Here is a 22,678-nt window from a genome sequence, read left to right on the forward strand (position 1 = left end):
GAGCCTAGTATTGTATGTAACTTCTTTAAAAGGTGCCGTGAAACGCTATAGCTCTATTTGTAAAATACCCCCCGCCCTTTTCAAACTGGTCAGTGGGGGCATTATAGGCACACTCTCAGGTTAACAGGCTTGAGTGTTCCTTTGCCGTTACCCTTTCATGTTCATAATACATTATGGCATCCGTGTGACAAGGTGCTTTTAAGCATGACACTGGGCTATTTAGTTTTACAGACCTGTGAAGTTCTGCATTTTTCTGATACTTTTGCTTTGCTCATCCAGTCATCAGTGTGTGGTGCAACCTGTAGCCTAGACACTTAGATGCTAAGTGAAAGAGTTTTTGTTCAGCTACATCTGCATCTGAAAAGTGATGCTTCAATGCAGACCTTTGACTTTTCCAGGTATAAGGCCTTTATAAACTATAAGAACATAGGAAACTGCCTAATTCTGATTCAGACTGTTGGTCCATATTGCACAACATTGTCTATAATGACTGACAGTAGCTCTCTAGGGTTTCAGTAGGAAACATTCCCAGACCAACCCAGAGATGCTAGCAGTTGAACCTGACATCTTCTGAATGTCAGGCAGATGATCTACCACTGACCTATATCATTTCCCCCAGTGAGTAACTAGTTAGAGGCAATGTAGGTACTCAACCTTTCACCCTTTTGTGACTGTTATCATCACCATTCCACAATGGAAATTGTTTATTTCTCTTTCACATATCCATACTCATTAGTCATCTCATCCAACAATGAGTTGGCCAGCTAGGGCCCCGTTGCTTAAGAGACAAAGAAATGGAACACTGTGTAGCATTACTGCTGAGCAGGAGTGGCTCACTTTGTTTACTCTACTTAGTATATACAGGTGTTATTTCTGAGACTGAAAGTGCATATGGAAGGGAAGATACTTCATGTTGACCTTGGAGAGGGTATGCAGCTGTTTTGAATATGGTTAGCTGGTCTAAGGGAAAGATACGTAGCTTATGTTCTAGGTATGGGTGGAGATGTTACTTGGCTAAACTTTCATCATTCCTGACCACTGACCATATTGACTGGGGCTGATGGTAACTGATGTCCAACAATATCTGGAAGTCTACAGGTTCCGCACACCCATCTAATTGGCTATAAAGTAAGAAGTTTGCCCCAATTTGCACCCCTCCCCATTAGATTTAGTTGCGATGTGATTCTGTGATTATCTAATGGGTCCAATATGCGATGAATCACACCAAATCTGTTTGCTGAATATATTTCTTTAGATATCTGCTCAAAGGATCGTCTTTGTTTTTCTTCTCCCTCTGGGTGTAATACTGTGTTCAGAGGAATGTTTGCTTTGAATGGTAGCCCTTCTGGGAAGAAAAACAAAATCTTGTATAACTTTTTCAAGCATGAGATTAGTCAGAGATAATCAGAAAGCAACTTGTTTAAGGGAGCTTCCAGACTGTCAGTGCTTTGCAGGAGTGATTCAAGTGCATACTGACCTGGAGTGTTAGTTTTTTCTCGTTTGAAGCGGGATAAAGTGCTCTGTTGCCCTGGTGCAATAAATTCACTTTAAAAATTGACCTTTTTTGGTTAAGAAAGTGACAAGGAAATGCACTGAAAACTGTGAGATGGACAAATGGCTGACGTGTAATCACACCACAAGCAAATCAGGATGAATGTAGGTTGAACATTCATTGTCTCATAGCCACCCCATAAAAATTTCAGAATGAATGCTCAATAAACATTGGACATAGTCTAACCACCACGTAAACTATGTGTAAGCAAATTAGGATGAAAACTGAATAAACAGGTTGTGTGGAAGGAGCCCTAAGCAAAACCAGGTTAGCAGCAACATTGTTTAGAAGGAAGATATAAGTAACTTGTGCAGTTGTTTAGCTGAGAAGGAATCAATGAGTTGTTGGTCAAACAAAGTCCAGGTCCAGCCTCTCTCCTTACATCAGCTGTCCCAAAGCTATGCTTTAGTTTAGGAGAGACGGGACCCAAAGGATTGCTAAGCAGCTCTGCTTGCCATCATTTGGATCTGCTTCCAGGCAAAGACAACTCTAATTGTTAAAGACAACTCTAACTCTTCTGGCAGTTCCCTCATTGCGAGAAGCGAAGCTACAGGGAACCAGACAGAGGGCCTTTTCGGTGGTGGCGCCCGCCCTGTGGAATGCCCTCCCATCGGATGTCAAGGTGATGGACAACTACCTGACATTCAGAAGACATCTTAAGGCGGCCCTATTCAGGGAAGCTTTTAATGTATGATATTTTAGTGTTTTTTGGTTTCTGTGGAAGCCGCCCAGAGTGGCTGGGGAAACCCAGCCAGATGGGCGGGGTACAAATAATAAATTATTATTATTATTATTATTAATTGATCTATGCATAACTGTGAAATTCATTGGAGGCTTCTGAATTGGCTCCTAAGGGGACATCTCTGCAATCAGTTTCCTCCTTCAGCTATGTTGGAACAATGGTTTAGAAGATGGCTCCTGATTAAAGATTAGCAACACCATGCTGGCTTACTCTGAGCAGCTTCTCCCTACTGGTTGCAAATACAATTTTGCAGGTTGGATACATATCCTGTTGTATTAATCCCTGCAAGTTCACTTATTTTTCCTGGTTAGTTTATGGACAATTCTGTGTTGTCTTTGTATCTCAGGTTGCTACACAGGAGCCAACTCCTGGGGGGCCAAGGTAGCTTCACACACACCCTAAAATATTTGAGGAGGGCACCGCCTGCAGAGTTGATAGGCATGTGCCGTGTCATGTGATATGCATGTGCCGTGTCATGTGATAGATTATGCAGGGTGGGGCTTACCTGCCCTCCCCCCATATTTTATTCAAATTGGCACCCCTGGGTTGCTACATGCTTTGCATTTTAATCCATTGTCCATTGCCTACCATGTAGTCATAATGGTGTTTCATTTTGTGTAATTGAATTTTCTCCAGACTCTGACAAATTTGAAGAATCTTGACATTCCACAGCAGCTGTGGTGCAAGGTGGATATGTATGTCACAGGGACAGGGAATCCTTTTAAGCCTGAGGGCTATCATTTCCTTGTGGATAACCTTCTGGAGACCAGCGGAAAAATTGAGCAGAGCAACATATGTGATTCTTACCTTTGTATAGTAGGGTACAATCTATACCAGCAAAAGTCAGAATTTCCACAGGGAGGCAAGAGGCATTGTGACAGTTCAATGACACATTCTAGTCAGTCAAACGCACTCAAGAAAGATGTGAAGCAAGGCAAGTGGGGGGTATGTTGACCTGGCAAGGCGGCATGGCCTGCAGAGAGTCCTGAGGGCCGTATAAAGAGTTATGGAGAGCCTGAGGTTCCCCACACCTGATAAGTTAGCTCAATTTAATTTAGTACTGCGTGATTGTTTCTGTTACTATTCAATTCTGAATTGGGGGAGTTGTGCTTGGTCTTTTGCAGTGAATTCCTAAGTACTGTCTAGTCGAGAGTTGTAGTTAGATGCCTTGATGTTATTTTTGGAATTTTTTCTTTTTTGTTCTTGTCTACAACCACCTTCCAACTAACTTAAATTGCATCCTGCCTGCAACATATATAAACATTTTATTGGGGGGCGTGGAAAGTGGAGTGATGTAACATCAAGAAAACAAGTAAAAAGAGAGGGAAATCTGCTATTGATTTTTTGCGTGAGATGGAGATGGGAGTCTTTATATGCGAAACTGCCTTCCATGTATGGTATTCCTGTACCATAAGAGAAAAACTGTGAGCATACTATTGGACTGGACAGCTTGGCACTCCCTTCACCATCTTCACCTCACCTTTTAGGTGATGAGCTCTGACATGAGAAGGTCCCAGGCTCAATCTCTGGCTTCTCCAGATGAAGGGATCTCTAGCAGCTGGGGCTGAGAGAGACCTCTGCCTAAGACCCTGAAGAACTACTAGTCTTAAGTGAACTAATGGTCTGAACTAGTAGGAGGCAGATGTGTATGTGGCAGTGGAACACAAGATTCTACTGCTTCTTCTTTTTAAACCCTTGAGACCATTGGTTCCCAAACCATTTTTCCCCATGCACATTTTCAGATATAGCTTTCTAGAGCAAAAATGGTTAAGTGTTCTCCATTGAGTCTCTGAGATAATGGCAGCATGTTGTACCCGGGCAAGGTTCTTTCTTACAGGAGCGGTATAGGGTTTTGTGCATGAGTTAGGTTGCTACCATGTCTGCTGGGACAGAAGAAGAATTGTTTTAAAAACTTCAGTTCATAAAGAAAGGTGCAGACAGACCTGCAAAGCTTCAAAATACTAGCAGGAAGATTTTCAGGTTACCCTGTCCTAGAGATTCCTAGACCTTTATTTGTTTTTAATGTGCAACCCCACCCTACATATTTAACAAACAGCAAGCCAGTTTATAAAAATATTTAGAAATGCAAAAGGCCTAATAGTGCTTGTTTCTTGTTGCAGTATAATTATTGGGTCAGATAATATAAGTATTAGAATAATACAGATGATGTTCTTAAAAGTGCTTGAAAGTTCATTTTGTTTTTATATTGCCAATATTAGATCTAAAATGCCACTGCCTTAATTCACTTTGCAAACCTTGGCACACTTATGCTGGCTATTGCAAGAAGCACTTTTGTGGTTTATCAACTCAGTTTTGACTTGTTTTTGTTGCGTTTTGTTTCCTAACCACTATTTAGGAAACATAGTATCAGAAATAAATTCTTTGTAACACCCAGTGTGCCATATTGGTTCTTAACTGTAGTATGATGTGTGTCTACCTTGGCAAGTATTAGAAGAGGCTATTTTTTTTTAACTAAGGACTGAAGAATCAGCACCATTTTTCATAGGGGAACAGAGGCACTGGCTTGCGAGGGTGATATGTGGGGGGGGGGATGTCTCTCGTGTGATGTCGCAACGTCTAATATGTGAGCATTGCTCCTTCCTTCCAAAGCCGGGCAGAAGCTTTCCAGGCTTTGGGAAGGTAGTGCCAGGCCTCTGAGAGGATGCTAGAGCCCTGCTGTCTCCTTCCCAAAGCTGGGTGGGCTTTGGGAAGGTGGCATAAAGGCTCTTGGACCCTTTAAGGAACTAACCTAGCCCCCCTAGTCCACTGACTGCACACCACTGTTGGCTACACCCCTGTATGACACAAATCTTTGTTGTTCCCTGTTATGCACGTCAGCAATGGTTTTCCACAGTGCCCTCAACTTTTTATACACCTCAGTGATGTCTGAACTAAGGCAGCCAGCCAAAGTGCACAAATAGAAAACGTTGTTTTTAAAGGGGGCAGAAGGGGGGAAAGCTCTTTCTGGATGTCTTATGCAGAAGAAAGCAGCTTTTGTGCTATATTGAGAGCCTTTTGTATGGAGGTTAAATTGGAAGGGGGAAAATTTGGAGGCTAAAATGAGCCCACAAACCCTCAGTTGGCTTTTCATTTTTTAAATACACTTTTATAATCTTTTAAATAATAATAATAATAACCACTCATTCATTCAAACATGGATTCTCCCAAAACATCAATGTAGTATTTTTGAAGAAAAAAGCCAATAAAAATCAAAAATCAATATAATATCTGAGAGGTAATACATCAAATCTACTCAACCAGCTAAAACAATACAGTAAATAGCTTGGGCAATTAATTGGGTACCAAAAAGAAACACTGAGACTACTTGTCTTACCTCATTCAGGAGGGTATTCCAAAGTCAATCGCCAAAAAGGCCCTGTCCTTCCTAATACACCTTTCCTAGAGATAGAACTTGGAAAAGGACCTAATCTGAAGGTCTTCATGTGAGGGGCAGGTAGATATGGGGTGGGAGGAGGTGTTCAAGTGATTTAGCCCTTTAAAGGTACTTAAAGTACTTGGAACTGGGCTTGGGAACAAAACGACATCCAATGTACTGTAATTCCTTCAGTATATATGCTGCATAGCTCCCATCTAGACCAAGGTGGTCCAACTTTTCATACCAAGGGGGCTGCAAGATTACTTTGACACAGAACCTGTGGGCTGCATACTGCCTTGTCATGTGTGCACGCATAGTGGCGGGTGGGGGGAGCCCTACCTCCTAGTCCTTGCGCTGTATTCCCAAAGCTGACTGAGTGAGGCACTGGGCTTTGGGAAGGAGGTGTGAGGCTCTGGCAGGGTCCTAGAACCCTCCCATCACCTTCCTAAAGGTAGGAACTCTGGCAGCAGAATTCTACACTAATTGCACTTCTTAACCATTTTTAAGGGCAGCCCCACATGATTCTACTTGGAGGTTAACAAAGCATGGATTGCTGCAGCCAGGCTATCCTAGTTGAAGAAAGGCTCAGCTAACAAACCAGCATAAGCTGGCTAAGGTCTCTAGTGACAATACTAGATCAATAAGCATCACTAAGCTGCATTTCTGATCCTTCAAGAGGGAATGCAAGCTCATTGAGCACATGCACAGCCCATTCCTGATCCCAGGAATGATCAATTCACAGTGCATTCATCTTATCAGGATTCATCTTTAGTTACTGGCCAGATTTTATTGTTGTTTAGTCATTTAGTCGTGTCCGACTCTTCGTGACCCCATGGACCAGAGCATGCCAGGCACTTCTGTCTTCCACTGCCTCCCGCAATTTGGTCAAACTCATGTTCATAGCTTCAAGAACACTGTCCAACCATCTCGTCCTCTGTCGTCCCCTTCTCCTTGTGCTCTCCATCTTTCCCAACATCAGGGTCTTTTCCAGGGAGTCTTCTCTTCTCATGAGGTGGCCAAAGTATTGGAGCCTCAGCTTCAGGATCTGTCCTTCCAGGGAGCACTCAGGGCTGATTTCCTTCAGAATGGATAGGTTTGATCATCTTGCAGTCCATGGGACTCTCAAGAATCTCCTCCAGCACCATAATTCAAAAGCATCAATTCTTTGGCGATCAGCCTTCTTTATGGTCCAGCTCTCACTTCCATACTGGCCAGTTACTGAGCCCAAACAGCAGTTCAGCACCTCCTAATGCATGGTGGTGACAAAAGTTCCCCTAAATGCTCATCTTTGAAAATGTTGCTTACTCAGTGCTGTTTTCCGACGTTTTTTTTCTTTGTTTCTAAAGTATTTGTAAGTAACAGTAAAACTAATACGGTTTTCTTCCCAGATAGATAATCTGAATCTGGGTATCCAATTTGCATCTTTTGAAAAAGGAGAGATGATGGCCGCTTGAGCCTATCACCCTTGGAAGCCAGCTCCTATACCTTAATGAGAATCCATACAGCTTTTATTACTTGGCCACAAATAATGGGCCTAATGCTTGTTGGCTTTAAAACACCTATGAGTAGCACTGCTTTTTCTCTCCTGCCTGTGCACTGTCTCCCTCTTGCAAAATATAAGACAAGGCCAAAGCTTAAATTAAAATCCTCAGGTTCTTATCTCCTTCCCACAGGAAAGCAAATCTGTGTTGAAAACCGTAAAATTAAGAGGAGAGCAAGGATAGCATAATTTAGCAAAAATTCATGGCAGAAGATTCTGAGCCTATATGACTGGAGGGATAGGTCAGACATTAAGATGATACCACTTGCTAAAGCAGGCTCCTTAAGGTGGTGCTCTGAAAACAAGGGAAAGTATGCGGGGGGGGGGGGAGGAAACACACAAAGAAAAAAATATATGTCTCTGGCTTTGTGTTCGTTTGTTCTAAACTAGAAAGGCTTATTATACACAGACACTTCTCCTGCATTGTATTTTTAAATATGGGCCAACAAATTCTGATCGTATTAGCATTCGACTAAATCTGGATCAGTTTCCTCTTTCCTTAGCTCCCAATATTTTACATTATTTGAAGTTCTTTTTAAGCCATATCTGCATTTTGATCTCAACCCTCCCTTCCCTGTACAACCATCCGTCGTGATCTTAAATTTATGAGCAAAAAAATATTGCTTAAGGGGGATCCAGTAGGAGTCTCGTAAAAATACGCTAAGGTTTCTTTCTTGATAGCATAGCGCCCATCTACAGAAAAAGAGAAAATTAAACTACATGGTGTAATAATGCAAATGAGTCTCAAACATTTTCTGTGTTTTGCATAGACTTAGCCTGTGGGGAGAAAATTAGGAATTATTCTGGTAACTCCAGCATTTTTTTCAGCTTGAGGGGATTTCTGCATGTAGTAGTGGGATATCTTGATTTTTTTATATAAAAAAATGCTTTGCTAATTTCTAGCAAATACTGGATACAGTTTTGTTATATGAGCTTTGTTTTACGTTGACATCTATGGTAGCACTACTCTGATAGAAATGACTATGATTCAGTAATGTGGGGGGGGGGGTTAAGCACACTTCCATTATTATTCTTTTTGTTTGATATGAAATAGACTCCCCTCCCCCCCCCCCGCAGCATTGTAGTATCACTTTCAGAGTAACCTAACTTTGTGTTTTGTTTTTTTAAATGATATTTATTAGGAGTTTGAAAATTACAGAAAGAGGAAAAAAGCAATAGAAAATTAAACATAACAAAACAATATCTTACAATACATAAAAAAACAAAACCAAAAAAGAAGAAACAAAAAACAATACAATAAAACAACGAAAAAAACAGAACAAAAACATTTAAAAACACATCCAGCCTTTCCATGTCTTTACCTTTCATATACTTGTTTCATCGACCTCCTCGCACCTCCCTTTTTTGTATTCTAGTTCAATTAGCTATTTCAGCAAGTCCTTTCCATCTTTCTCAATTTTCGTTCTAAAATTTAACTTAAGACATTCTAACCTTAAATTTTCCACTTTGGTCCATTAACAATCTATTTTTACTTAATTCTTTATAACATTTCTGCTAAAGCCATATAACTTCGTTCCAGCATCCTTCTAACATTCAGTAATTTTGCAATATTTCTTTAAATATACTTTAAATTTTTTCCAATCTTCTTCCACCAACTCTTCTCCCTGGTCTCGGATTCTGCCAGTCATTTCCACCAATTCCATGTAGTCCATCAGCTTCATCTGCCATTCTTCCCGGGTGGGTAGATCATGTGTCTTCCAGAGTAACCTAACTTTGGGGTTACATGCAGTTTGGGAGTGGAATGGTCTAAATGAAAATGAAGCAGTATTGGGAATCTTCATATGATATCTTGGGAAGAAGATGCACTCGGTGAGATTGCAGTGAGAAGGGGACTTGCCTTGGAGAGTAGGTCTATGAACTATGGTGGTGGGCAGATTAAATGCAGAGAGGCAGTAGTCAATATTACTTTACCAGTGCTATAGAAGTCTGCCTTTCATAGTTGTTGTTGTTTAGTCGTTTAGTCGTGTCCGACTCTTCGTGACCCCATGGACCAGAGTATGTTATCAAAATAACAATAATATACACGTCTTTAACAATTTTTTTAAAAAGCTTGTAAGCCTTGGCACAGATTATCCTTAGGCACTAGAAACAAAAATAAGGTGATGACAGACACCAGTGCTGCATCTGTATCAAAGGTGGGGTACATGTGACCACCCAGATGTTTATGTACTCTCAATTCCCATCCACCCCAGCTAACATGACCATTAGCCAGGGATGATGGGAGTTGTAGTCTTGACAACATTTGGCGGACTGCAGGCTCCCCACCCCTGATCTCTATGAATGACTCCACTGAGACTTAAACATTCCCATGTTTAATTCTGGAAACGTCATGGCAGAGCCCAAATAGAAAATAATGGGTGCTCCAACCTGACAGTCACGCTGTTTACACCAGTTGTTGTTTACTGCTAGATCCCTGGCTGCATCTCTGACATTTTTACCATAATACATCGATTAATACGTATTCCCAAAGAGGTGGGCAGCTCCTCGTACCTGCCCTTTTGAACTGTTGTGGATAATGTGCCCATCCTGCTGTTTGGTGGCTTCCCACCCCCCACCCCGCCTGGTGATGAGAATATTGCTGTGTGTGAAGCAGGCCTGTATGACTTCTGACCAATCGCAACAAATGCTGCCCCAGCAGCCATTAGTTATAGCTAGCACACCTTGCGTTTTCAGTCCCAGGTAGATTGCAAAACCAGAAGGCAAGTCACCTTAAAAGGCTAGTGGAGTAAATGTTGTGCGGATCCGGGTGGAGTAAGGAGATTGTGGAGAACTTGCCTAGTCCGGTGACCTGAACGTGTGCTCTCTGTGTGTGGGTGTGGATGGGTGGGTGTTGTTTAAACTGTCACCTTTATGTACATTTAACTGCTTGGTTATTTAAAAGCTAGGCAGATAAACATGCTAAAAAAAAAAACCTCACAAAAACGTGACAAGCCCTATTTAAAATAAAATAAAAAATCGCTACCAATGCTTTTTGTTTTTTGTTTGCAGTCCAACAAAGTACCGGTGGTGCAGCCTTCCCATGCGGTCCACCCTCTCACCCCACTTATCACCTACAGTGATGAGCACTTTTCTCCAGGGACGCATCCATCACACCTCCCCTCAGACGTCAACTCAAAACAAGGTGAGAGGCCTTAATTTATTTGCAGCTGTTCGGCAGAATACCCAACCGTGTTTTGCCCTTAGCTCAGGCATGCTAAAGGCCACAGTTTTTCTGTCCTAAAATATATAGTAATCAAGGAGCCAAATGCCTAGGTTTTCCTGGTTCACTTTTGTGGAAATAACCGCAATTGAAGTCCTTGGCGCCCCCTGCCATTTTACCAGTGTAGTACATACATTCTAAATTACCAGTGCATTAGGAGGTACTTTCCCCCAAATTGGCTTCTGATAGGTGAAAAGCAGATGCTATGAACCTTTCTTAATGACTACCCAAATTCTGTTTTAAAGTTTAGATTAGGCTTCCTTTAGAGGAAACCAAGAGGCTATTCAACCTGAAGCGTTCCCTTTCATCCAGCTTTTTCATCTGCGTTTGAATAAATAATAGCCATTTCTTACTTGGTTGGTTGGTTTTCTGAAAGTTTAGCTTGGACACTAATCTTAATTTAAAATATTACCACAGAATCTTAAATGCTGTTTATGGTGTGCTTTCAGAATATGAAACTGATCTTGCATTATTATGTGTGTGTTTGCTTTCGGCTACTTGAATTTTTAACTTTGCTTTGTAATAAAAATTTCGTGTGTGTGTGTGTTTTCCTTTAAAGAAGTATTCCCCAAGTTTTTCTTACAGTAATATATGAAGTTTCTAATGGATAAAAATGTAGAGGCTGTATGTGCCTAGTTGAGTTGGTAGAGCATTTGCTTTGTGTCCAGAAGGTCTCATTTTCGATCCTCAGCATCTCCAGGTGGGGCCAGAAAGGTCTTCTGTCTGAAACACTGAGCAGTCACAGCCAGCCACTGTAGACAGAATTGAGCTGGACAGACCGATGGACTGACTTGGTATAAGGCAGCTTCTGTTGTTCCTGTATTTTATTGCCTAGACTGCTGGAGCGTAGTTGTTGTTCCTTTGAATTTTGGAGTGCAAGAGACAGCTTAGCTGGCTTTGGGAGTGGCCACTGCATTGAGGCCACTCTGCAATCATTGCTGGTGATATCTACTGTTCCAATTGCTTAGAATGTAGTAGAATATACATAGGTTAGAGTGGTTGTGACAGTTTAGGCTTGGTAGACCATGCTATGTTTGGCAGTGCCATTTCTGAAAACAACTGAAAAATCTATGGTGAGAGGGAGGAAAGACTTAGAAATAAGGTGCTGTTGGCTCTTTCGTGTCTCCTAAGCAATGTTGTGTCACATGATGTGGTCCTGTCCAAACATGCCATTTTGGAAAGAAGTGACCAGCCACATAAATGTGGTTTTGGACATATCCCTGATCCTCTCACATGTTGACATGTTGCTGAATTATATACCAACCCATTGGAATTTAACCAAAGGGCAATGAGATTGGCTGTTGCATGCACTCACAGTGGCTAAATGTTTAACTGGAAGGAAACTTCCTCTCTCCCTCCTCTCCATCATACGATGGACAGAAAATATGATCCAACTGGCCGTTTATCACAAAGAGCCTTCCGTAAGCAGGAAAATGATGGGAAATACTCAGATATATGGACCCTCTACACAGACTTGCTTGCATAAACAATGGATGCTGGGCAAGTTTGGGGTGATAATCTAATTCTCTCTCCCCTCTATTCACATTGGTACATAATGATTGCTCATTGTAAACTTCTTTAATTATAAATGTTCCTTGTATTTGTGAAATTTGTATTTATCCCCATTCTGTATATAAAATATTCACACACATAAAAGAAGGAAAGGTAAAGGTACCCCTGACCGTTAGGTCCAGTTGCGGACGACTCTGGGGTTACGGCGCTCATCTCACTTTACTGGCTGAGGGAGCCGGCATACAGCTTCTGGGTCATGTGGCCAGCATGACTAAGCCGCTTCTGCTGAACCAGAGCAGCACATGGAAACGGCGTTTACCTTTCCGCCGGAGTGGTACCTATATATCTACTTGCACTTTGACGTGCTTGACATTGTCTTGTGTCTCTGGGCAATGCTCCATAGTCTAGCATGCAGTTTAGCGACATGTGTGGTGAGGGAAGAATGGTGTGGCAAGACCGACCCCATCTCCTTGGCCTAGACATTGTCACCAGTTCTGTTTCTGAATCTGGGGAAACAGAGGAGCACTTGCCTTTATCAAGGGTAAAAGAGCCAGAACAGCCACTGTTTTTCTCATGTCTCGTGCCTTTTTAGATTTTGAGCTTGAGAGTAGGGACCATCTTAGAACTGATTCTTGAAAGCTGCTCCGAAAGCTTTTATTGTTATTAATTAATTGATTAATATACCACCCTTCATCCAAAGATCTCAGGACAGTTCCCAAGATAAAAAATACAGGATAAAAACACAAAATAAATAGTTAAAACAAAAAACAAAACAATAACAGATAAGGACAATAATGAGAGTGTAGGAACGGGGACTTTAAGCTTTTGTCCCCCTGGTGATTGTAGCCTGAACCAGGAGCCCCACACCATCTATTTGCCACATAAACCTTTCTGCCATTATGGCTTTCCTTCATGCCCCCCCCCCCCAAATGTTGAAACCTGTTTTGATAATATTGAATTTTGATGTAGTCAGCTCCTCCCTCCCCCCCCCCCCCCACAAAATGGCAGGGTCACTTATACCTCCTCTCACTTAGAATAGAGGACTTTACATATGAAAAGAGACCTGTGATTTTTGCGTTCGTTCTTTAATGCACTAAATAAATCAATGGTTTAATGGTCTCTGTGACCATAATTCTGTGTGCCTCCTTGGGGCATGAGATTTAGGTAGAGCATGAAAACCATAGGGCTCATCTGGGACTAGGATTAGCTTTAATCCTTGAGGTGGTTTTTTTGAGTTTGTAGCATTTCTATGTTCTTGAGAATGTGAGTTGATGGATCATTTCCAGTGGGACTTCCTTATGCCATTGCAAAAATACTAACCAATACAAAAGATTGACCTTGGCGCCCACAAGAGTCAGAGACAAGGAGCTTAGCTGAAGCTGGAGTGACAATCAGGAGCCAAATGAATCATATCAAGTGTGACCATTACACGCCTGAAAATGATTCTTAATTAACCACCGATCCTCTGTGGTAGCAAGTTTCCAAAATCTGTGAATCACAAGGGAACCACAGAAAATGTACAAGCAGCAATTTATCTAATCTAATAAGTCTGGTCTGCTGCCTGTTTGGAGCTGCTGTTTTTCTGCTCTCTCAGCCCCTCTGAAAATGTTTCATTCTGATTTGTTTTACAAGACTTCTTTCCTTTAAGAGAGAGAGAGATCAGATAAGCTTCGCCATATACTTTTATTTTATCATTTTTCACAGGGTGGGGAATCTGTGGTCTTCTAGAAGTTGTTGGACCCAAAAAAATCTCCCTCAGACAGCAAAGCCCAATGGTCAGGGATTAAGGGAGTTATTGTCCAATAACATCCAGCAGGCCAGAGGTACTCCACCCTTGACTTATAGGCTGTAACCTTCTTCCTCTCTTTCTTTTTAAATCAGAGTGAAAATTAACCATGCTATATAAAAACTACTGGTCTTGTGGCCTAAGCTTTTGTGAACCAGATCCTCCTCCATCAGAAAGACGAAGCAGTCACCTAAGTGGGTAGGTATATATATGTATATCCTAGTATAGAGAGAAGGAATCTTTTAAAAATTACGTATCACGTATAAATACTGAAGACAAAAGGTCAGTCAGTGCAAGGCAGGACAGCTGGTGCATCACAGTACCAACCAGAGCACAAATGAAAACTGAATCCAATCTGGTAAGCAGTCTGGGGAAGGGTCTCTGTAGCTCAGTGGAAGGGCATCTGCCTTGCATGCAGAAGGCCACAGGTTCAATCCCCATCATTTCCAGGTCGGGCCGGGGATGATTCCTGTTTGAAACTGTGGGGAACTGCTGCCAATCAGTGTTGACAGTACTGGCCTAGGTGGACAAATGGTGTGACTTGATATAAGGCTGCTGTGCAGTGGGGCAAACAGTTGAGCATGAAGAATGATGAACTCTCAAGGACAGAGCCTTACATAGACCCAACCTTCTCCACAAGTTTGCACTTTGCAGTATGTTCCCAAAACAAAGCAATCCATCTATATTTTTCAACGTTATTTTCTATGCGAAACTCCTGCATGTTGCAAGGACCCACAAGAGTGGTGCCCTTAACTCACCTGGCAAAATTGTTAACCTGCTCAGTCTCATGCTGACTTAGGCAGAAGAGCCACGTCTTGTCTCGGAAACTCTCTTTTGGCTCAGTGACATCTGCATATATGTTGCAGAGGTTTACAGTGATGGAAGTTTATTTCCACCATCCCCAATTCAAGGAATACTTCAGTCACATCACTCAGCAGTGCACTGGTGACAGCAACTATCCTCTTGACACTGGAAAAGGGTTAATGTGTGGACCTCTCCTGGTGGTTTCAATATAGATTGGACTTTTACATGGAACGTTTATATCTTCATGCAGCTTGCCGGGCTCAGAGCTGCAGGGGGAACCTTCCTACAGAATTTCAGGAACAAATCTACGCAGACACGCCCAATATTATCCTAGCTGCTACCCTGAATGCAGAAACTAGATAATCCTGTTTCATATTTTGGCATTCTCACAGGACAGGTGCCTTACTAAGAAGAGTTTATTCTTAGGACCAAAATCGCCTGCAGTCATACTTATCTTCCGCGCATCACAGTCTTCCTGGAAACTACAATTTGCTGACATACCGGTACTTACCGTATATGCTTCAAGCTGCCATCCAGGTCATACCGCAGAATACATTGTCTACTGGATGATGTAACTGCATTTATCCATTCCTTTGGTTAGAGACTACCACCTTCAAGTTTTACATAATGCATTCTTAAAACAGGAGCACTCACTTGGGAAGAAGGAAAACCAGATCAACTAAGTCAAGGCAGGTACAAAGGAGTTGCTGTCAGTGGATTGGACCCAGCAAAAGGCTAACTGAATGCCATTTGCTGTCTACAGCTCATCCTGGAAGATGATAATTCCACCTCACAACACCTTCTTAACAGATAGCACTTCTTAACTGAAGCAACTGCTAACTAGCAGAAATAGGCCACTTAATGGAGTTTAAAAATATATAAACTGGTGCCATTTTGCTACCCTAGCTATTCTGGCAACACTGTCATGGGACCAAACTACAATGGCCATAAAATCAAAGTCTTGTTCATCTACCCATCCTCTAACATTGTATGACTGAGCAGTGATGTCCTTCTATCATTGCTTTAAATAAGTTTATTTCTCATGCAAGAAGATAAATGGGGACAAATTGGTGATATTTGAATACCAGCAGGGGAGCATTTCAATTCCCAGGGCATTTTGTGGTCCCAGGAGATCACAGGATCACAGTATTCCTATGTAAGTTTCAAATGTGATGAGTATGATTCTCTTAGCAAATTTGGTGCTCTGATGTTTCATCTGAGCAAATCCTAGGAATTGCTAGATCACTGCAGAAAGCAATTGTTAGGTGTGTGTTTAAGCTATTGATCTTGCAATGCCTGTTCATTATCAGCATCCACTCGTCAGTGGGTTACATCCGTTCCGATTGGATCTTGAAGTCATTTGTGTTCTGCATAGCACTGTGATTCACTTACTGCTATGTCCTGTATTGCTTGACCTTTTGACTTTGCTTTAGAAATACAATCAATCACTTTTCCTTCTCTTTGTACTCGGGGTGTATATACTTACCTACTGAGTAGAGTATATATCTGACAAAGTGGGCTCTGGTGCATGAAAGCTTATGCCACAATCAATTTATTAGCACTTAAGATGCTGTAAGATTTTGTTGTTGTTGCAACAGATAGATAGCTATAACTATCCCCCTGGAACATGAAATGCATTCTGAGAGCCAGTGTCTAGATTTTACTATAGCTATTCACACCAGATCCAAGGCTTGGATTAACAGGTTCTTACAAACATCTGTGGGCCTTGGGTAGCTATCTGAATTTGCTAGATGCTGACACCAGCCATTCTTACAAAGTGGCTATATGGCATGTAAAATCACTAATTTGATTGTTCCTTCCAACTCTAGAATCCTATGATAGACTCTGTGACTGTTTCGTTGAATGACATTGTGGTTTTTAATTTTTTTACCATAAATGATGTGGTTAAGTAAGTAACAACTTAAGTCCCTTAATTTAAATGGGGCCTAAGCATGTATCTGAATCCAACCCTTAATATCTTGGGGTCAATAGCTCTGTTGCACAAAGCAGCTGTAGCAAGCACATTTCTGACCCAGATCATATCCCAGCTGTAGCATCTAAGAAATAGTTTCGGCAGAGAACATGCCAGCTTTTAGTCTTTCCTCTGTGTGTCTTTGGTTTGGTTGACAGTTCGGTCCTAGTTGCCCTGTTGCTATCAAGTAGGTAGGGAAAACTCTTAGACCCCCCCAAAATTGAAATTTAATCATTCATAATCTGGGCTGATGAAATGAGTCGTGCAGGTGTTTGTTTTTAAAGTGAATCTAAATGCTAAATGCACTACGGGCTTAGAGGCTTTGTTCCATTTTCTTCTTTTAATTTATGGACGAGTTGCTTCTATTTCTTTTTAACACAGTATTTCATAATTTGATGACCAAAATGACAACTTGCGCTCTATACTTTTCAACAGGCATGTCCAGACATCCTCCAGGTCCTGATATGCCCACTTTCTATCCCTTGTCTCCCAGTGGTGTTGGGCAGATTACTCCACCTCTTGGCTGGTAAGAACCTCCTGGTGCTTCCGAACTAAGTTTGTGTGTGCTTGCATAGTTGTGTATGTGCGTGTTTGTTTTTGTTTTAAAATAATCATAATTGCTGCCTTTATGGGCTTGAGAAGTATCTCCTACCTGTTTACATTTTTAAAAAAGTAGAAATCCGTGGAAATGCCAATGAGTAAATAACGAAGTAGCAATTGATTGTAACTAGCAATTGTTTCATAAACTGTAGATTTGTATTTAGAGTCATACCTCGGGTTACGAACGCTGCAGGTTGCGTGTTTTCGGGTTGCAGACCGTGCCGAACCCAGAAGTACCAGAACGGGTTACTTCTGGGTTTCGGTGCTCGCACATGCGCGGAAGCGCAAAATGACACCACGCGCATGCGCAGAAGTGCCGGATCGCTTCACACATGTGCACAGACGTGGTGCTGCGCTGTGGGTTGCAAACTCTGTGGGTTGCGAATGTGCCTCCCACATGGAACACGTTTGCAGCCCGAGGTATGACTGTACTGAACTCTAGTATGTATTGTACCTTCAACATGGTTCATTTGGCCCAGTGCTCACAAGGCCTTTCCTCTAAATGTTTGTAGGGGTCAGGATTGGGGCAGGCACATGAATGCCACTGAGCATGTGCATTGCCTTCTTGCCACTGAATAATTGCAATTGATTTGCTCAAGGCACTGTCCATGTGGCAGATGGGTCCTTTTCATAGAGTCCTAGAATTGTAGAGATGGAAGAGACCCCTAAGAGTCCAGCCACCTTGCCATGCAGGAATCCTGTCCACAGGTATCCCTGAGTGGGCTTGAGACACCACCCTTCCCATTACCAGACAGACACACTGACCCATTGCGCCACCATTGGGCACAGAGTGAAAACACAATTATTCGAGCACTTCATGGTGCAATCACATCTAAAGAAGAGCCATTGCAGAGTGACTGTGTATACCTTCAGTAAACCTTCCCCCAGTCATGTTAATAAATTGCACTGCCATCCAGCAAGAGAGTGATTCAGACGCGGACAACAAAAGAATGACATCTGGAGTGTAGTGAGCTAAAATGATATATTCTTTAGAGTTCTATAGTTGGCAATTTCTGCACCTCTTTGGATTTGTTATACTGGGAGTGTGCATTTTGGCATTTTGCCACACACATCAGACATGAAAATTCCACAGCTGTAGGCTCTCTACACCTTGTTAGATTGGGCCCAAATCTTTGAGTAATCTTCCCTCGATATTTTGGAAAATAACAGCAAAATGGCTGTCAGCACCATGAGTAAAAAATGGCTGCAACTTTTCAAAATGACCTTGTAATTAGAAGAGAATTTGAAAGAGCAGGATGTGTGGTGCCTGTTCTCTTTTGCACAGCTGCTTTTACACTATGGAAGCCTTTCTCATGGTTTTGATTCCAGCTTTTAAGTTTTGGCATTTCTTCGAAATGCTTTCTCAATGCAGATGTTTTTGCAAAGAGGGTGAATCTGGAGGAAAATGCTGATAACACAAATGATGAAGTCTAGCACAGATTACTCTTACACTCTGCTTACTGTAGCTGAAAATGTGCTATATTTGGATTTCTTTTTCTTTTCCCCCAACCCTTTGGTGCACTGGCCCTCCCTACTGCACACACGCAGAGCTCTGTTTAAGTGTGAAGACCGTCATGGTGAGCGAAAGAAAGGGCCAATAGCTTTGGAAATGCCAATTTCTTAAAACATTAAATCTGTCAATCGATAGCTCTGCTTAAATAGAATTGAGCGAAGTCTTTCAAGAGTAGATCAATTATTCTCTCTGAACTTTGCTACTTAAGTGTGTTGAATCCTGCTCAGAAGTTGCATCAATGCAAGCTGGAGGAAAAGACAATGTAAACTAAGCAGAAAAAGTTCAAAGTAGTTGAAGCAATCAATTTGTGCTAGTGAGATATGGCATTCTGAAGGAGACTGGAACTTCAAACCAAGAGTTCATTGGTTTGTTTTCTGTGTGCCCTGCTTTCTCTCTCCCTCTCTTAAGATTCATGTTTTGCACTCAAGTTGCTTGCATACACATCTTTCGGTAAAAATACATGCTTAGTTTTCACTACCGAAAAAAGAGAACTGTTTGCATTGTTTCAAACCATACTAGGTAACTTCAGTAGGTCATGGAAAAGTGATGCTGTCAACAAGACAATAAGCTGCCTCAATACCTTGCCTGGAAAAGACTAGGCAAAAATAGAATCTTATGAAGCTGCAGTGGTGCTTCTTATGCTTGTCTGTATGGTGCACTCAAACTACCGCATTTCAGGAATCTGAATCCACTATGCCCCCTTCATATAGAAATCATAAATATTAAAAAATGCAATTGGTTTACAAATATACACAATCTTTCCCAAAATATATTGATCCAATAAGATTTGGCAGGACTGTTAAAATAATTAACTCAGTATCCTATAATCAATATAGTTGCCAGAAAGGAATTATATTAATTATACTAAAGAACTAGGTTTGATGTTATCTTTAACCTGTATTTATTATGTATCATCTTATTTTTTCCATAAATTTATTGTGTGTTCACCCTCTTGGCCTTTTTTGTAATAGCTAACTTTAGTAAAGAGTGCTGCTTATCAAAAGCTACTATCCACTCACTGAAAGAAGGATTTTAAAGATTTTTAGTTACCACTGATCTAGCAATCTAGCAATAGGTAAGATAGTAGTCATTAATCCAAATCCTCTTCATTTAAGATCTCATTTAAATATGCAGAGAGAATCAGTTTAGATGTTTTAGGAATGTTGCAGCCAGTTATATTTCTACCAGCACTTTTTGCCAGAAAATAGATAAATAAGGAAAAGTCCAAAACATATGAAGTAACATCAGCTTCCAAAATTTAACATTTCCAATGTATGTCCTCTTCACCTCATCCTGATAGAAGAAAATATATAAATTTGAAGTACCACTGAAATTGAAATTTATATTTACTTTAATGGTTATTTGAGTAACATTTTATTATTTCTTTATTTTGCATGACAAAAACCTATCCTTTACTCCTAAATCCTGTTAATTTAAGAATATGTTTGTTAAGCTAGCTGTTCTTAGGATCTAGGCCTCATATATGCTCTTTTTGCTAGATGTGGAGGTTTATCTTCCCAGATAATCATCATAATGATATCTTGCAACACCCTGAAGTGACTTTACTGACAAATTAATGTTCTTTGGGAGTTACTGATGCTACTAACACTTTTCAGAAATATAATTAGTCCCATGGTAAAAACTTTCCCACTTTTAATGTACTGTATTGGCAGACTGACGTATAAACACCTGTTGGTTGCAGTGGAACTATGAGTATAAGTTTTGTCTCACTTTGACTGCCATGGAGCCCCCCTCAAAGAATCATGGGAACTGCAGTTTACAGAGGATTCTTTGTTAGAGGTCAATAGACACCCACCCTCTTTTTACAGAAGTATAGTTTCTAGGGTTTCATTGGCAAGTCAATACTGCACCCCTTATCACAAAGCAAATTCTAGTTTATTCGAATCCATTTTATAGAAAGTGTTAAAGGTTAAAGGTAGCGTTGAAGGTTATCCACTTCAAGTTAATGTTCCCAAGATCCGTGGTGGTGGTCTTTCTCAGTAGGGAATCTGTAGAACAGGCTTCCACAACCTCAGCCCTCCAAATGTTTTGAGACTACAATTCCCGTCATCCTTGACAACTAGTCCTGCTAGCTAGGGATCATGGGAGTTGTAGGCCAAAAACATCTGGAGGGCCGAGGTTGGGGAAGCCTGCTGTAGAATCCTAAATCAGAATGCAGTGCAGTATGCTTTCGTTGATAGCTCGCATCTCAACTCATTGGTGTTTGGTAAAAAGGCAGGCTCACTTCTGTTACATATTATTGATGGGTTCCTTTCTTCTGTGACCTCAGGCAAGGTCAGCCTGTATATCCCATCTCAAGTGGATTCAGGCAGCCCTACCCACCCTCACTTTCAGTCGACACTTCCATGTCAAGGTAGGTCTAGGTGCGGAATGAGTGGCTGAGGTGTAACTGCTGGAATTAGAGGGGCAGTTTGCTCCCCTGCTTGCATCCTGGTGTATGCCTCTGCTTGCTACCCCCTTCCCCCAGTCAGCTAAAATGCATTTATACCTATAAACTATACTGTGTTTATACAGCTTACCTAAATCTCATTTTAATGACCTTCAGCATATAGTCAGGGCTGGAATCTGAAACAGCCTACCCCAATATCTGGTGCCCTCCAGATATTTTGGACTACATCTCCCATCAGTCCCAGCCAACATGGGCCAGTAGTCAGGAGGGATGGGAGTTATAGTCCCAAACATCTGGAGAGCACCAGGTTGGGGAACGTTGGTCTAAAGGCACATGTTACCGCAGCCTTGCTGAAGCTAAACAGGTCTGGGTTTGATCAGTGCCTGAATAGAAGACTTCTTGGAAACCCTAAGTAATACTATGGGTAATGCAAAGAATGGTGGAATATAAATGTAAAATAATTATAATAAAAGACCAGATAGTCATTCAAACTGCACTGGTGTTTGTCGTTTTGCACCCCATGAATATAACCACTAAGTATAAAATGGTCACTCCTTTGATCAGAGTCGCTTTGGCTTCACTCCCTGCTCCTGTGCTTTACTCTTTTCATGTAGATTGCAGCACCTCAAAGAAATTTCCAAGCCCAAATCTGTTTTAAAATAAAGGCAAAGAAGCTGTGTACACATGGTTATATCTGTAATAGTGGCGTGTGAATGGGTGGCAGTGTTAGTGCAAGCAAGCAGCACTAACTGGGACATGGCAAGGACAACACTTTCGCGTCACACTTTACATTTCTGCACTATGGGAAGGTGGCCTCTATATCCTGTGCTTGGTGTACCCAAAGGTTTTAGTGAACCTCTGCATATTTTACACATATTTAAAACACAGAACTGTTGATTAACACAGGCATTTGCTATTTAGGTGTGGGTTCTATCACATTTCTTTACATGTGCTTTTATCATGTAGGGACCAATCCTATGCACAAGAAGCCGGCGTAGAGCACACTGGTGTAAGTTAAACTTGCATAAAGTTACACCAGATCCAAACCTCATTCAGCAGTAGAACTGCTGCTGTGCCTAAACCTGGTATTTAAAGTAGTGTTCTATGCCAGGTTGCCAAGTCACGTGATCAAGTTGAATGGGTTTAGGATCCAGCCTAAGTCCTCCCCTCTGATCACGCCCCACCACATCCCTTTCTGCTGATTTACGCCAGCCTTGGTTAAGGCAGGATGAGCAAATTACACCAGCATATCTTCAGCTGAGCCAGGGTTGGGACTTAATGCTGGCCAAGACAGGAATCAGCTGGCTGAGCCATAGATCTGCTGCATCCTAAACTGCTCATCCTGGTGGATTTTGTCATAGGATTGCCCCTTTAATCACTGTTTTTATGCATCTTTAGGAATAAGATGTCTTGCAAATTCCTAGTTGAGCAAGCCACCATTAAAAACATTTCAGTGTGCTCTTTAAGAGCACATGCTAATTTCCCTGCCCTGTGAGTTTCTTGATGGAATATGCAAGAAGGTTACCTTACCAACACATTTCAGGTGGGGGGGCGGGGGGGGGGGAGAGAAAACTAAAGAAACCTCAAAGGGGAAGTAGCAAATTAGTTCAGTAATGCCATTTTAAATATTTATTTCAATTTATCTGTAGTA

At 41.5% G+C, this 22,678-nt stretch overlaps 1 protein-coding gene across 5 annotated transcripts in view; it reads left to right on the top strand.

The window, feature by feature from the left end:
• The window catches only part of LEF1 (lymphoid enhancer binding factor 1), a 112,627-nt gene that overhangs the window by 59,113 nt on the left and 30,836 nt on the right, over positions 1 to 22,678 (top strand). For 4 of the 5 annotated variants that reach the window (XM_081208149.1, XM_081208151.1, XM_081208148.1 and 1 more), the window contains exons 5-7: positions 10,220 to 10,352; positions 16,940 to 17,030; positions 20,908 to 20,991. In XM_081208149.1, the coding sequence (XP_081064275.1) occupies positions 10,220 to 10,352; positions 16,940 to 17,030; positions 20,908 to 20,991 (308 nt within the window). The remainder of the gene's footprint in view (positions 1 to 10,219; positions 10,353 to 16,939; positions 17,031 to 20,907; positions 20,992 to 22,678) is intronic. The other variant, XM_081208152.1, reaches the window with a different exon arrangement.

The sequence above is a fragment of the Podarcis bocagei genome, assembly GCF_964188305.1.
Source record: "Podarcis bocagei genome assembly, chromosome: 9".
Taxonomy (NCBI): Eukaryota; Metazoa; Chordata; class Lepidosauria; order Squamata; family Lacertidae; genus Podarcis; species Podarcis bocagei.